Source organism: Cupressus sempervirens, chromosome 1, assembly GCF_028749045.1.
Source record: "Cupressus sempervirens isolate cs-2001-9-10 chromosome 1, ASM2874904v1, whole genome shotgun sequence".
In the NCBI taxonomy this organism is placed as follows: Eukaryota; Viridiplantae; Streptophyta; class Pinopsida; order Cupressales; family Cupressaceae; genus Cupressus; species Cupressus sempervirens.
Window position 1 is genome coordinate 802200340 of NC_143118.1, and position 16006 is coordinate 802216345.

Sequence of the window (16006 nt, forward strand, 5' to 3'; positions counted from 1 at the left end):
TTTGGTGAATCCTATTGGGAATAATACCAAACTGAAGGTTGCATAACAAGCGTTTGACAAATTGTCTCAGTTCATTATTATTTTTGAATAACCCATATAGTAAGAGTTAGTACAGTGGCAACATAGCTTGTTGGCTAACTGTTTGACGAAATACCTAACCGTTGAAGTTTTAAAGATTTTTGGTGCTTAAAGAGTCAATAATTCCGTTGGGGTTATTTCAGTGGTATCAGAGCGGTTTTCTTGCCATCCTGTGGGGTGAGAACCGAATTACATGAGTGATCAGCACTCTACTTCAACCAAGATGGACAGGTACAGCACAAAGTCTCCAAGGACACAATCTCGAACAAGTAATAGACGCAGTATTCAGAGTCGGAATTGTGGAAAGGAGGACTATTCAGGCATTCAGGATGAGCTCAGAAAAATCAAACATAACATGTCTGAACTGTTGGTTAAACACCACCGTATGCTTGACAGGCTGTCCGTCCCAGCTAAGGTGAATAAATCAACTGGATTTCGTTTTGACAAATCTTCTCACAAAGCGTTGACTGATACAATGAGAGATGCTACTAGGAACCTTAATGGGGAGTTCGAGAAACAAGTGTGCAACCAGTCAGAGGCTTCAGTTCGGTCACAGGAAGAAGTGGTGAAGGATATTAAGCTGATGGATAGTAACTGTCAACTTGACACTCAAGTTGAGATAGTTGAATACAGGTTTCCCAAGGGTGATGTCTCATGTACTCAGGGTAGTTTGGTTCCGACAAGCAATGATTACAGTGAAGTGAGTTCAGATGATGATGAAGATGTCATTGTGCATGGTGATGAGATACCTGGTGAAAATGAGCAGACATCGAGCATTTATGATTTTGCTGACAGAGAGTACCAGGCTCAGTTAGATGCTTCGTCACATGAGGATGAGAATGGCAGCACTTCACATGATTTGTCCAGCCAGCTGAAGGTAAGCAAAGATAGTATTGTGGCTTCTTTATCTCATCATGACAGGATGCGGGAGATGTTAGAAGAATACATCCAGATGATTCAATTACAAGGAAGACATAAGGGAGTTCAGGCAAAATCTTCTTGTTGTGACTTACATGCAATTGGTGAAGGAATGGGAACGACGAAGTTGAGCTATTTACATCTTCTATCAGATCGTGACCATCTTCTAAGCCTTGCCAAAGACTATTCAGATGCCTTGAGGAGGAAGGAGGAGGAAGTTGTCAAGCTTTCTTGTGAGCTTGAGGACACTCGAGCAACTTTGGCATTACAGGACTGGAAGAGACATGGGAATGAGCACGACATGGAGCTGAGCTTAAGTTCATCTTGCACTCAGTTTTTGACAGAAGAGGGATCATGTGAGGTTGCTGATAATGCTACGAGTTCATCTTGCATTCACATCCAGGATACAAGGACAATGACAGACAGGTATGTGAAGTTAATTGGTATTGAGGTAAGGAGTTTGTTTGAGTTACCAGCTGTTCCTTGTTTACGAATATGGACTCAAGAATGTTTCAGCAGCGTTTGGGATTCAATTGACTGGAGAGCACTTAATAGTAGCAATGTTTGTTTGAGTGCTATCATGGATTTGATTAGCAGAATACACGGTGTTGTCTTTCCTTGTACCAGCAGTTTGTCCAATGTTGGTATTAGTCTTTATGCACCGTTGTTGGGTTTGGTTCATATTTCCAGTCGACCATTCTTGCTGAAGGGTGTTGGAGGTTTTTCATATTTAGAAGCATGTACAGATGAGTCCCAGGATCATTTTGGCCTTGATGACATCCAGGAGAATGAAATGGACAGTTTTGAAGACACAGCTTCTTTGTCAGTTTCTTTGGGTACAGAAGAGCTTGACAGCAGTACTACAATTTTTGACAAATTGGATATTGATATGGACCCTGTAGATGATTCACAAGATATGGATGTTAATATTGAGGATACTCCTTAAAGAGCTCCAGAAGAAGATTGTTGGAGACAGTTCAGCCAGAGCCATCGTGTGACTAGCCAGTTGAAAGTTAGTGAGCGAGACATTGCTATCGCTTGTGAGCATTTTGATACTGCTCGTCAGTTGTTGGCTGTTACTGGTTGGGGTTCTTCTATGACAGATGAGTCCAGCGGTGGTTACTTTTCTTTGGCAGAGATTCATGCCTTGCGTGAAGCTGTTCGGATATTGAAGCAGGATTATTTACGATTGGTAGCCGACCGTGATCACTTGGTTGAGTGGGGGAGTACAGCATATGAGGCACTCTTGGATCGTGAAGAGGAGGTGAGTGAGCTTTCCCAAGAGCTCATAGCGACTACTGAGGCGTTAGAGGACACACAGCGAGATCTACAAAAGTCGCAGTTTCAGTTGAAGGAGGTGACCGTGGAGTTGGAGCATTTGCGGTCAAAACCAGCCCCAGACCCAGTTCGTTTGACTATTGAGGTGGATGATGGTAAGTACACTTCCGCAGTTGCTACTAAGGAGCATATTGTTGAAGCTGACACACATATTCAGGATTTGGTAGTAGCTGGTTCTAATGAGTTCGGGATACCGGTAGAGTCAAGTTTCCAGATTGATTCTTCTCAGATAGTTGATAGTGTGGTACAGTTGAGTATGCCACCCTTACAGGAGGACCAGTTGTGGTGTAAAGGGGAGTATGTTAATGTTTCCTCATATAATTTTTACTGCACTGAACCGTTCATGAAGTATTTGTTGGATAGCGCATGTGTTCAGTTAGACTCCCATGAAGTGACAGAAGGTGTTCTCATCCATGATACTAGTGTTATTTGCAGATTGGTTGAGAAGATTATAGGGGTCCTTGCTACTATGCTACCTCACAAGGATCTCGAGGAAGGGTTTGTTGAGCGGAATGCACGGGATCCTATCCAGCCTACAGTCACCCGGAGTCGGAGATTGGAGCCATATGTTGATTACCAGTTCAGTGATGATGAGCTAGCAGCAGAATTTGGAGGTTCTTACTGGCATTATACGGTAGGGTACGCTCATCATTTCTCTTTTGACACAAAGATAGAAGATTTTATTTCACGCAGATGTAGATTGGCTCCAGTTTCTTACCATCCATTAGGGGATAGATTGGCACCTTCTTTCGAAAAAAGAAGTGGTAGTAGCAAGTTATTCAGCCTGCAGCATCGACACACTCGGAGCAGTTTTTCAGAAATTGGATTTGATGGCAGTAATTCAGGTACCTATGGCTATTGTCATATCTACAATGTAGTTGGGTGCAGGTGTCTTTTTGACAGGGGCTTGAGTTTTGATAGAGTTGATGTTTCAGTTGGCTTGAGTTCCGCAGAATGGGTTCTTCTACTGACATCTACAGTTGGTTTTCAGACGATTTCATCAGAGTTGTCAGTTGTTTGGATGTTGAGTACAGTTTCTCAGATACTGGTATTGATGATTTCTCCACGGGAGTATGATGAGGATTGGGATGATACACAGATTTACATTTGGGACCCAGGCATACTGATTGGTTCATGGTTCAGCCATTGCTTGGGGACAAGCAATTTCAAGAAGGGCGGACTGTCATGTCCCCAAATTTTTTGGTGACAGTTCGATTTAATTAATTTAATTAATACTGGTTGTCCAAGGACGACTAATTAATTATTTTAATTAAATAAATAAATATTAAAAGATAACCTTGTATTTAATAAAGTGACTTGGAAAATATTTAATAAAGTCACTTATGAGATAAGATCAAAAATGTTCTAGAAGTCTCTGGAGAAGGTGGAGAGAAAAGAATAAATAGGCACCCCGGGGCTCCATTCGAATGACGGCAGTTGATTATCTCTCTTTGATTTTCAGATTGTGATTTAATCACAAGTGCATTGTGGAACCTAGGTTTTCTACAATTGTCACAGTTGGCCATTGAGAACGATAACTCTCAATCGGTACGCAATTTTGAGGGTGTGAAATATCATCCGAATTATTGCAAATTGGAAGTGACATTCAGTCATTTCATCAAGGCAATTATCTGTGGCTTAAAGCCAATTTTGTGGTTCCGACATCACGGTTCATTGAAGGATCAACGAGAGTGGAATCAATTAGCGTCAAGCAAATCCTTATTCATTGGTTGATCAACAAGGATAGAGTTAATCAATGTTTCCACAAATTATTGCAGAGTTCAAGAGAATTCCCAAAGCATTAACCCCAAGTTTGGAGGAATTAACGGTAGCACATCATTGATCAAACAATTCTGTAGACAGGGCCGAAAATTATTACCCGTTCTCAAACATATCCAGTCAAGCATAGTAACATTTGATTGAAATAAGACTTCCTCCCTGAACATTGAAGATCGCTAGTGGAGTGAGCTGAAGATTTCGGGAATTTTGGAATCCAAAGATCTGGATTCCCAACGAAAGAGCTGGCCGACCAGTTTTTGAAGACGCCCCTGTTGGGAATAGGTCCAGATAGATGGTTATAAGAAACATTCAGAAAACGGAGTGTTTCCATGTCGCCAAGGTAACTTGGTATGGGACCAGATAAATTGTTGAGAGAGAGATCCAAATCCGTAAGAGTAATAAGTGACCATTGAACTGATTGTTCGAGAGGTTCAGTTGCAGCAGCTGCACGCAATTTCCAAGGCTGTCCGAGATGTCGCCGCCTAAATGATTGCCGGCGAGGTCAATTACAGTAACCAGTTGCATGCCGCCTATTTCTGCCGGAATGTTTCCATGTAGCATATTACAGGGCAGTGAAAATGAATGAACAATATTGCGCAGGCTTGCGATAGCAGGGGGGGATGTTGCCAGATAGCAGATTGTAGCCGAGGGACAGATCCTGAAAATTGGTATAGTTTGAAAGGGATCCTGGTATCTTTCCCGACAGTTGATTTTTCTCCAAATTGAGTTCCGCTGGGAAGCGTAATCGACCCAGCTGTGGGGGTATTTCCCCGCTTAGCTTCAATTGCCCTGAAGTCTGACAAGGCCTAAGGACGAACAGTTGCCCAGCTCCATTGGAATCCTCCCGCTGAAGTTATTGTGTTCCGCTTGAAATAGTTGAAGGAATTTTAGTCGACCGAACTCGACCGAGATATTTCCGATTAAGGAATTCTCCCTCACTCGTGCAAGCTGTAAAACTGTAAGATTCCCAAGCTCTGCCGAAAGGGAACCTGTGAGATAATTATATGAGATGCTGAGTTGGGTAAGGCGGGGGAAGTAGGCCGAGAGCTTTGGGAACATTACCAGTGAGGGAATTCTTGTAGATTGCTAAAAGGGCGAGAGAAGATATGTTCCCTAGGGAAGGAGGAATGGATCCCTCGTAGAGAATTTCAGCCAAGTTTGGTCAGGACAGCCGTTGGGATCAGTTGGCGGCATCAGTTTCTACGTTTCCAACTAGATGTGGAGTACTTTGAACAGACTCGGCAAATTTCATGGAGGCGGCAATTTGAGGTTTTGATATTGTTCCAATTCCGTCCAGGTCTGTTCTATTGTATTTGTGATTAGACATTGAGAATCTTTGTAATTAAAAATGTTTCCTTGAATATCGATGGTATTGTTACCTATTGTTGCATCTATATTATTTGGTGAATCCTATTGGGAATAATACCAAACTGAAGGTTGCATAACAAGCGTTTGACAAATTGTCTCAGTTCATTATTATTTTTGAATAACCCATATAGTAAGAGTTAGTACAATGGCAACATAGCTTGTTGGCTAACTGTTTGACGAAATACCTAACCATTGAAGTTTTAAAGATTTTTGGTGCTTAAAGAGTCAATAATTCCGTTGGGGTTATTTCATCAAGCTGCTCAACAGATCATATCTACCAAAAATTGGAGCTTCTAAGAACAAGCTGGAGACAATACAACAAAGAAGAGCTTTGTAACGGACACACACAAAAAAAAGTGGTGAGAGGCACACAAAAAGTGAAAATGGATTTGTCACAGGCTGGAGGCCTTGGGCCAAATTCACTATGGGTTGAATATTTCAAACTTTTTTACAATGCTCTGCACCCCAAATATAAGTAGCTTTCAACTAGGATCAATGTTAGGCAAGTTGAGTACTACTGAAATTATTGAACGATGTTGACTGATAGCCTATAGATCCTACAATAGATAGAAAAGCAATATGGCCAAAAATACAACACATAGAATATTTTAAATATTCTAATTTCCTATATTCATTGAACTGTGTTGTATTATGCCAAGACATAATAGTTTCAGATCCTTTAGTAATAAGTATTTGAGTGTGGGATTTGTCAAAACATACATGTCTCCAAACTTTTTGTAAAGAGCATGACCGGTAAATGCACATCCAGAAGCAAATCTTCTGGCAGCCAAGCATGACAGTGAGCATGACTTACGATTTTGCAACTCACGAAGATAAACCTTTAATATCAATCTGTGAGCGTGGTTCCAGTTGTCCAAATCAAGGGCCAAGATCTTTGTCATACAAGTCTGGCACAACACAAATATCATGAGTATTGCAGAACGGCATTGAGAAAAATCATATCGTTTGGTCGAAATTTTCCATGGAGGTATATGACATGTCATCAGAAGTCGCAGGTTTCAAGGAGGTGGCCAGATTATCAGGAAATATTTGATTCAAATAAATTACTCATCATAAAGGACAATCACCTTTGAGATAGGATAAAGGAACATCTACATTTATATCACAAATAAGAGGCGGCTAAGTATAAGTACCAAGGACGTGTAATAAGGAGGAGGTCAAGACTCAAAATAATAAAACACCACCAACGTTGACTTTGGATGCATGTGAAAGATCATTGGCCCAAGCGGCTACAAAGGTAAATTAAGTGTTGCATATATACAAAACTCTTGTTCACATTATTAATGAAGATATATATCTCATTTAGTATTTATTCATGACTATCAATTAGAAAAATATTGTTGTAATCTTTTATAAAAAGAAGTTTAGCATATCATTTTATGAGAAACTGGTGAATAAGAGATTGATATAATCTCTAGTATATATGGTGATTATAAAGTAAAATATATTTTGTAAACAATTTGTTATAAATATGAATGATCCCAAAAAGATCCTTTCACTGAACTTCTGTAAATTTTAATTAAAATAATAGATTTTCCTGTGCTTTCCTTGTGATCTTAGAGAATTAGACAGAATTTGCAAAAAGATATTTTCTTCTTTTTTTGTATTTTTCAGATATAAGTAAAACAATAATTAACAACAGCAGCAAATAATATAATATTAAGTCAACCAGAATAGCTACAAATCGTACCAGGCAAGATATGTAATCAATATGCCAGCAAAGGTGTTTACAAACAAGGAATAAAGACGTCAGCTGTAAGAATTGACCAGCCACACACCAAAAGGGTAGAGATGGCTGATGTAAGCCAACCAACAAATCACATGCCAGCTGAAAGGCAGCCGTATGGCTGCTATAGTCACGCCAAGGCAGCAAGAAGTTCCCAACGTGCCAAACAAGACCCTCAATGTGCAATGCACAAGCACCCCCAAACGTTGAACTTAACAATCTTTGTCAACCACTGAAACAATACTGTAGAATGCTGCTGAAACCATCTATCAGTGTTTGCGTCCCAATAGCCAGGATCTAGGGTTTGCGTCTCAATCCTCTAGAATCACTCCTCAAAGCAAAATCGCAAATACCAAGAATGAAGATGTAAAAGATAATGAAAGAATGAGGCAACATCTCTTTTTATCTCCCTCTCAAAGCCAATCGAACCCTAAATGGAGAATATGCCTTTCCCTTTATTATAAAATGGCAGCTTCTCAATTAAAAGGCCTTTATGTCTAGGAAAAACACCCCTTTCCTCAAATAACATAACTCTAGGTGCCCAAAGGTCTCTGGAGGATGAAAATAAGTTATAATAATTCAAGACCTTTCCAACAAGCTATAACACATTGGCCTTCCTAACCAAATGAAGCCAAAATCCCCTTATTACTCCAACTAGCTATATAAATAGCTTTATTTTAATTTATTTAAATGCAAATTTAGGAAATATAAAAATATTTCCTTTTATTCAACTGGAGAGCCAAATTCAACTGAAAAGCCAAACCAACCAAATAATCAATAAACAGGTCCTGTGACTGATGTCAAGCAATGTGGGCCAACTAGTAGTCCCATCCCTAAAAACGAGGGGTGCTCCTAGAAACTAGGGAATATACCTTGTCACCCTGAAACTGAAACCGTATGCTGGTCTCAAGGAGCCTCAAATCTAATCACTGCCACAACCTCCTAATTTTAGAAAAATCCCTAAAATTAAGGAATTGCCCCGACTGGCTCTCAAACTGACTGTAGAACCAACTCTGGTCACTTAGTATCCAGTACAAGTCTCTATCCACAACTACTAGCCTACGAGACTCCAATAATAAGCCAACTCTCATGACTCTACTAGTCAAACTATAGAGGGGACATAACAAAATATTAGTGAACTTAATCACCTTAGATTTTTTATGTTAATAAAATGTTGAAAATATTTTTTTATACTATAAGAGTTATTTGCCTTGATCTTCTCCAAGGATGTTCTTGCAGGAAAAGGAAGACCGATATCAGACTTAGAGGGAAATTGAGATTTAGAAGGAGTCTCACACTTTGTTAAAGGCAAGTTTGGTTAAGAAGCTCAAAAGATTGATGTTCAGAGGGAGCCTGACATTTCATTAGAGGTAACCTTGAAAGAGAAGGAGCAAATAGAGGATATAATTCAGTCAACCTTCGATGATCTTAGTCATATTGATTCAGAGGGAGTAAACCATAACAAGATGGATTCTCTAATGATCAATAAATTGTAGCAAACAAGAGAACCGTGATCCATGAATATACCTTGTGACTATGTGATTTTAAGGGGCCTACCCCCTGTGTACATCATAAGGAAGTGACGACTTCCAAATGATGTCATTTGTATTTGCAGAAGTTGTTGAAAGGTGACAATCTTGCAATAACTTAATTTTCTATTATGATGAATACCTTACAATGTCTATGCAGATCATGATAGATTATGCCATGCATGGTGGATCTTTATATTGTAAGCATTATGAGAATGTGTATGCACATACCTTATAGACATTTTTTAAGTATATGGTGAATGTTATGCAAATTGGTATCCTCAAGGACATTACACAAAGTACATGGTGAATATCATACGACTTGGTGTTATGAGGCCATTACTCACAGTACTTGGTGACTATCTTGCATCTCATTCTGGAGGCCATTACTCAGAGTATCTGGTGAATATCATATTTTGACATTCTGGAGACCAATACTCAATTGTGATATCAAAATGGTGAACATCATATGTTGATGTTCTGCAAACCATTACTTTATTGAGTACATGGTGAATATCAAGTGTTGATATTCTAGAGACCATTACTTAGAGTATTTGGTGAATATCATATGTTGATATTCTGAAGGCCAACACTCATGATATCATATGTGATATCAAAATATCTAGGAAATCTTCTGACCAAAGATTTCCTTAATATGTCATTCCTAAAGATTGCTAGTGATGTAATTTGTCTTGTGTTTATCCTTTGTAGCTAAGAGGGAGCACTGATGTTTGGTAGCTTCAGTCAAATAAAACTATGGCTACATATAATTATATATGAGATATAAGTTTACTATGTGAGAGAAATATATATATATAAAGCTATGACTATATGTGTTATTATATTAATTATCAAATTGAAGAATAGACATGTCTCATGAAGGGACATGTCTCTTCTTATCCTTTTCTAATTATAAATAAGAGGTTGCTGCCATTTGGAACACACCTACCAGACATTATGACAGTGCTATTACATTTGCAGTGATCCTCGGAAAATCAACACCTCTCACACAACCCTAATACTAATTCACCTCCAACAATGAGAAACAACCTGAATGTTTATGGAAAAAACAAATATTTAAGGTAAAAGAAAGGATGAATTAGACTACATAGAAGCTATTGGGTATTCCACTGCAAAATTTTCAGTAGGCTTCCATGGACAACAAAAACCAGCGGCAACTCATTTGAGCTCCATTCTTGCTGCACACACCACCCTTTTACATCAGCATCTAGTTTCACGCACCTAATACTTCAAAAAAAAAAACTGAATCAGCCATTGGCTCTGAATGAAGCAGTGTCCAAAGATAGCCTTGATCAATTTCCCCCTCAATTAAAGGTTTCAATATGCAAGTTTAGCTCAAAAACATGTAAATGACATAGTTATGCATAGGAGGAAACAGTATGCCTCAGAGGACACCAGCATATAGAGGGCACTACCACACCCAGATAAACATAGCTTCATGCACACCTGTCTCCACACAGACTTAGATAGACATAAAGTTCTGAATTGAATCCAGCAACATCAGAAATTCCCCATGTCTTCCTCTCTCTTTTAACTCTCATTTGCATTTCAAGCTTGAAATGGATATAGACAACCTCAATTCTTTGTTTATTTATCTAAAATATATTTTCAACAATTTATTTCATGTTCTGAGCAGAGTCGATGAATAAACATAATTCGTAATTGCAGCAATCGACAATTACAAGCTTAGAGGCTTTGATATCCTGAAGAAACGTTCATAGGTTTGTTCATTCCCTTCTGTGACCTTTAAATTTCTTCTTGTTTTCTAGAAGGAATCTCCATTTCTCTCCTGCTATATTTGTTTCTTTTGTGTTTCTAGTGCACACCACAACTAGGGAAAAAAAGGTCCTTCCAGCCTACTAGATTCAAGAATGACAGCCCTGGGCTACCTACAAAATCTCCTATAAGCTTTGACCCAAGCAAATCCAAATTTGACCTCTCAACCTCACTCTAAATCGGCCAGTCAACCAAATGAAATGCTTTCAAGCCAGCATAATTCTTCTAAAAGCACGGACCATGATGCGATCACTGATGTGGAGAACTTGGATATGGATAAGAACTTTAACTGCCTTGAGCGGTGAGCCTCTTAAAATCCCCTCCGTGCAAGTTCCTTTACTTGCTGATCCTCATGACACCCAAGGCAAACACTTTGTGTATAATAATATTATTGCCATACCCGAATTTAATCCGGTAAGGGTATTGAGCTTCTTTAGAACCAACTACCTTAGTATAAAAAAATAGATTTAAAAAGAGATAAGGTCTCCCACTGAAGATGTAACCACCCTGACTGATTCTGAATTGAACTTAAGAAAGAAGACCTCTCTGAAAGACGCTGTGAGGCTTCAACAAGCATTTCAGAGAAAAATAACATTCCCCTTTCACGGAGAATTTCAAACAAGATGTGCCACATTAACAGGAACAAATGTCGAGATGCACATATGTGCGGGGGACCCTCATACAACTCCCACCTCAAGCTGGTTCTCATCGCCTTCGTGGAAAAGGAGAGAACGGCAAATTCCCGCTGCTCTCAGCGGAAATTTGAAAGAAACATTTTCGTGAGCATTGAGAAGAAAGAGAAGCCTTAAGGCCTCAATGATGACCCTGGTGAAATGAATTACACCTGATTTTGCTGTCCTAGTTTTTTTGTGTTCCAGTTTCAGTCTGCTCCTGAGAATATGATTGTCATTTCCCCGTTAACCTTCCTAGTCATTACAGTCAACTAATTGTTAACGCTGATTTAGAGCCTTAATTTAATGTAAACTAATGCTTAGGAGGTGAATTCATCAGTGAGATGGTATAGTTTTCTGAGAAAATCACGGAATAATCGATCACGAAAGCTGGACAACTGCCAGACCGGAGAAGATGTAATTTGTTATTTCATATAGTCTGATAAGGCCACAATGTATGTTAACCTTTTGCATGTTCAAGAAACACCAAGGCTCGCTTGAATTGAATATATAATAGCAAATGCAGAGAACAATTTTCCATCTTCTGACAAAGAGAATAAGAACAAGCACCTGAGCGTTAATCTGGAAAAGAATTTCATCGTGTGATTCGATCCTACGACGTTTCCCAACCATTCGAATCAGGCTTTCTCTGCCCCGCAGCATCTTTTGCAATAGAATTGTAAATGAAAAATATTCATGAGCTTTTCAAGGAGTCTTTTGATCGAATTTTATTGTACTTTAGCGGGAAATACAAATATAGCAAATATAAAAATTCAAGCCAGAAATATGGAGAAGCGGGAAGAAAAAATGGAGAGACACTATTTTACTTCTTTCCATAGTGATTCAGGGTTTGAGTGCTTCGTCGTCAAGGGGTAGTTTAGCTTCCTCAACAAGGTACTGCCATTTTAATATTACTATAAAATAGGTAATTCGTTTTAAGAACTTAAAATCGTTAAACCTTTTTTTTGGGGGTTGAATTAAGTGTTATATAGTGTTTATTTTTTAACTCTCGTTTGATGATAGATCATTAGTGTGATCTAAAGTAATGAGAAAAAATAATGTAACTATTAAATAATAAGTTTTCATTGAAATTATTAGATTTAATTATTCATGTTTTTATTTCACCTTATTATATTCTTATAATAGATCATGTTCTATGATATGGAGTTATGGAAAAACAATACACAGTCAAATCTAAAAATCGTAATAAATTTATTGTATTTTAGTAAGTGTACTTTTATTTTGTATAAAATTATATAATCATATTAATAAAGAAATCTTATTTGAAGTGGAATGCATAAGGGCAACATAGATATATGGAGACCGTATAAAACTAGTTCGCATTGTTGATGCCCAAACCAAGGTGAATGGAGGGTGTAAAACACAAAGAGACTAGAAAAAAACAAGGCAAGTCGTGGACAAAAAATGAGATTCTAGTAAACCCTAAATGCATGGAACAAAATCTGTCACACAGAACAAATAAAATTTTAGAAGATGAAAATGACAATGAATTGCTAACAATTGATGTTACAGAGGACATCAGGGAGGATGTCAAGGTGCTATTGAGATTAGGAATTGTATGTTAATTCATTGGTGCAAGGTCAGATAGAAAATATATTCTGGAATGGATTGACAAAACATGGGCTACTCCACATATAACTAAGTTTTTGCAGAGGAGTTTTTCCATGGTAATCCTTGCAACTAAAGAAGAACGTGAGAGGATTTTGCAAGGGGGGTATGGTTGATGAATACCAAGTCACTTTATATCAAATTCCAATACTCTAGACATTGGTCCATATGATTCCCATATTTGGATATGACTATATCGCCTTCCAATGGAGTACTTGGCGAAGGATGCATTAGGAAAATTTGGTAGATCTTTGGGCACCTCAGTTGATTTGGATGTTGACATTGCTAATGGAGATCTTTACTTATTTGCCATAATGGAAATTGCAGCAATAAAGAGAATTTAAGACAAAAATAGGTTGAGAGCACTAGGAAGGGAATGTTGAGTTAAATCCATTGAAATAGATGAAAAGAAGCAATTATGTTTACAATGCAGGAAAAGGAACCATTCAACAAAGGATTGTGAAATACCCAAAAAGAAAATGGATATTTGGGTTTCCAAAATGCATTTGGAAATGATAGACAAACTACATGTAAACCATGATAGTTAGGGGTTTCAAAAGAAACCCTCAACATCTTACCCAAGATAGTATGTGATACAAAGGAGATGATTGGTAAATGTACATTGTGACCTCGCAACATCACAATGTAGAACAGTCATGTAAGAGCACCAAGAGGATAAATGTATTGTAAACCCTTTAAGAAACACTTAAATCAACACCTGGCAATGTATCATTTGCTTTTATAGGAGAAATCTCCCTTGCATGATATTTTTAAGTTATCAAGATCCAAGGGAGGAGGAAGTGCCTCCCTTGAAAAATGTTGATAATTAAGATGTTAGGAGAGGGGTTAGCTTGCCCCTATTGTGCTTGTCCTCTTCAAAATGTTGGTGCTTCTACTTTTCATTGATCATATTTTGCTTTAATTATCTAGACTGTCTTGTATTCTATATTAATGGTGGTTTGAGGTCCTCTATCATGTCTCCTTATGAGTTATTAAGATGGGGTTTGTCCTATTTGGAAGAATGACAAAATTGCTTTCATTTACCGAAGCTTATGTCATACACATTTTATAGCCATTAAAGACTTTAGATGTGTTGAAAATCATCTCTTTATAGCTGAATGCATGAAATTGATATCTCGGATAGATCAGAGGTAGATAGATTTATTTAGGATTTGGGTCATTCTAATGGAATGCACCCATTTTTAACCTAATTTGTTCTACAACTTGGCATCTATATTATGGGTGTTTGCAAGCATTAGCAATAGGTTTTCTTTACTTGATTCTTTCCTCTTGTCACTCTTTTGAACCAGGTCTTGTAAATTAATATAAAAAAATATGATCATAGCCTTTTATCAAAAAATAAAAAATAAAAAATTAAAGAAATTGTATTTCCATCATTAAATTGACAACAAAAACATAATGTTTTTCCAATAATTTTAAATTGTACATGACATAAAATATATAATCAAAATATTTTAATATAAGTTTGATGGTTGGCATAATTAAAAGAAACTTAGCATTTTAATTTGTATTATTAATTTTATAATATATTTTAAACTATAAATATTGATTTGTACAAAATATTTGTGGATTATTTCACTTCAATATTATATTTAAAATTCTTAAAAATTTAATTTCCACTTAACTTGAACTAAATTTATATTTTTTTAGAGTATTTTTTTAATATGTTTAATTTTAATTTTAATATTTTGTAATGAATAAAATAATAATTATAAGAAAAAAATAACATGTCTTTTTTCACATGAATATTAACCTGTAATTACAATTTAAAATAAAAACTTTCTATTTTATTGAATTTAGTTAATACTATTGTATTGAAATATTTAAACTATTTTAGTATTAAATAAAAAGATTTAGAAATATGAATGAAAAGGAATATATAGTTATGGGTATGTGCAAGATCAGGAGGGGCCAAAAGTGGCGATATGTAAATAAATAAGTTTTGAAATATCCAAAAGCTTACTAAAAATTGTGTTGACTTTTTCCCCACCCATCTTGATACCAAAACAAAATAAAATACCAAAGCATATCAGGTACCTAATACATACTGGGTACCTAATACCTATGAACTAAAAAAAATGAACATCATTTATCTTCATTTCCTCCTATCAAAATGCTTGTTTCTCTCTTTGGGCTTCGAGTATACAATTTTTTTCGGGTACCTAACCATGTTTTGCATCAAAATCAACTATTTTCTCGAGGGTGAGTTGAATTTATCATCTTTTTGCTTATTATATTTTTTTTAATTCAAATTTAGGTTTTTTATGAAAATAAGAGTTTTTGTGTTTTTTATTATAATTTGTCAATTCAATTTTTAATTTGGAATTTTTTGTAATTTAATCAGGCATGGTTGATACCAACGAACCTCTGAATACTACCACACAAAAAATAATGATCTCAAAAATAATCTAGAACCACCTCCAAATGACCCACAACCACCCTCAAATGATCCCCAACCCCCTTAAAACCTCATCGTATTAAGGATTTGATACAAGATAATTTAAACAAACTAACAAGCTTCTAAAACACATATAAAAATCTCTACTTTGACTCCCATGCTATCCAACCTAAACATAATTGTGGATAACATTGATATACTTTATGATCAACAAAATGCTTATTTTCATTGGTGAGGAGATGTTTCTTCGTCACCTCTATACCTCCCACTGATGTACCCCCCTCCTATGATACAACATCTTAAGCTCATTGCAAAGGCTACCTCAGAGGTTATTAGAGACATCCACATATTGATTAGTCTATTAGTCACTTAGACTAGGTCAATATTGATTCCTCATGTTGATGATTTTGGTGCAAGTGCATCAACTAGTAGTTCATACTTGCATTATGTAAAAGAATTTATGCTTGGGTCCCTTGAGTGATTTTGGTTATTAGTTTGTATTTGGGGTTAAGGATACAATAGATATTGCTACAAATATTATAGCATTTCATGTTGGGATGTCTCACATGAGAGACAGGGAGGAATATGCAAAGCCATGGACCCCTTCCATTATAATTAGTCTATACATTTTATTTGTCACAACACAACTAATTTAAAATAAAATTTTATATTAGAATTTATTTATCTATATACTTATGTACATGTATGTGATTCCTTTATGTTCAAATAAGGA

General features: G+C 36.8%; 1 protein-coding gene across 2 annotated transcripts in view; it reads right to left on the minus strand.

The window, feature by feature from the left end:
- Nucleotides 1-12106, minus strand: part of LOC149580306 (zinc ion binding/nucleic acid binding/hydrolase) — a 155450-nt gene extending 143344 nt beyond the window's left edge. Inside the window, exons 1-2 of one of the 2 annotated variants that reach the window (XM_089790281.1) lie at nucleotides 12053-12106; nucleotides 11796-11888 (exon numbers count right to left, since the gene is read on the minus strand). In XM_089790281.1, coding sequence (XP_089646407.1) covers nucleotides 11796-11888 — 93 coding nt within the window. In that variant the 5' untranslated portion in view covers nucleotides 12053-12106. Of the gene's footprint in view, nucleotides 1-11795; nucleotides 12018-12052 lie in introns of those variants that run through there. The other variant, XM_089790286.1, reaches the window with a different exon arrangement.
- Nucleotides 12107-16006: the final 3900 nt, after the last annotated feature.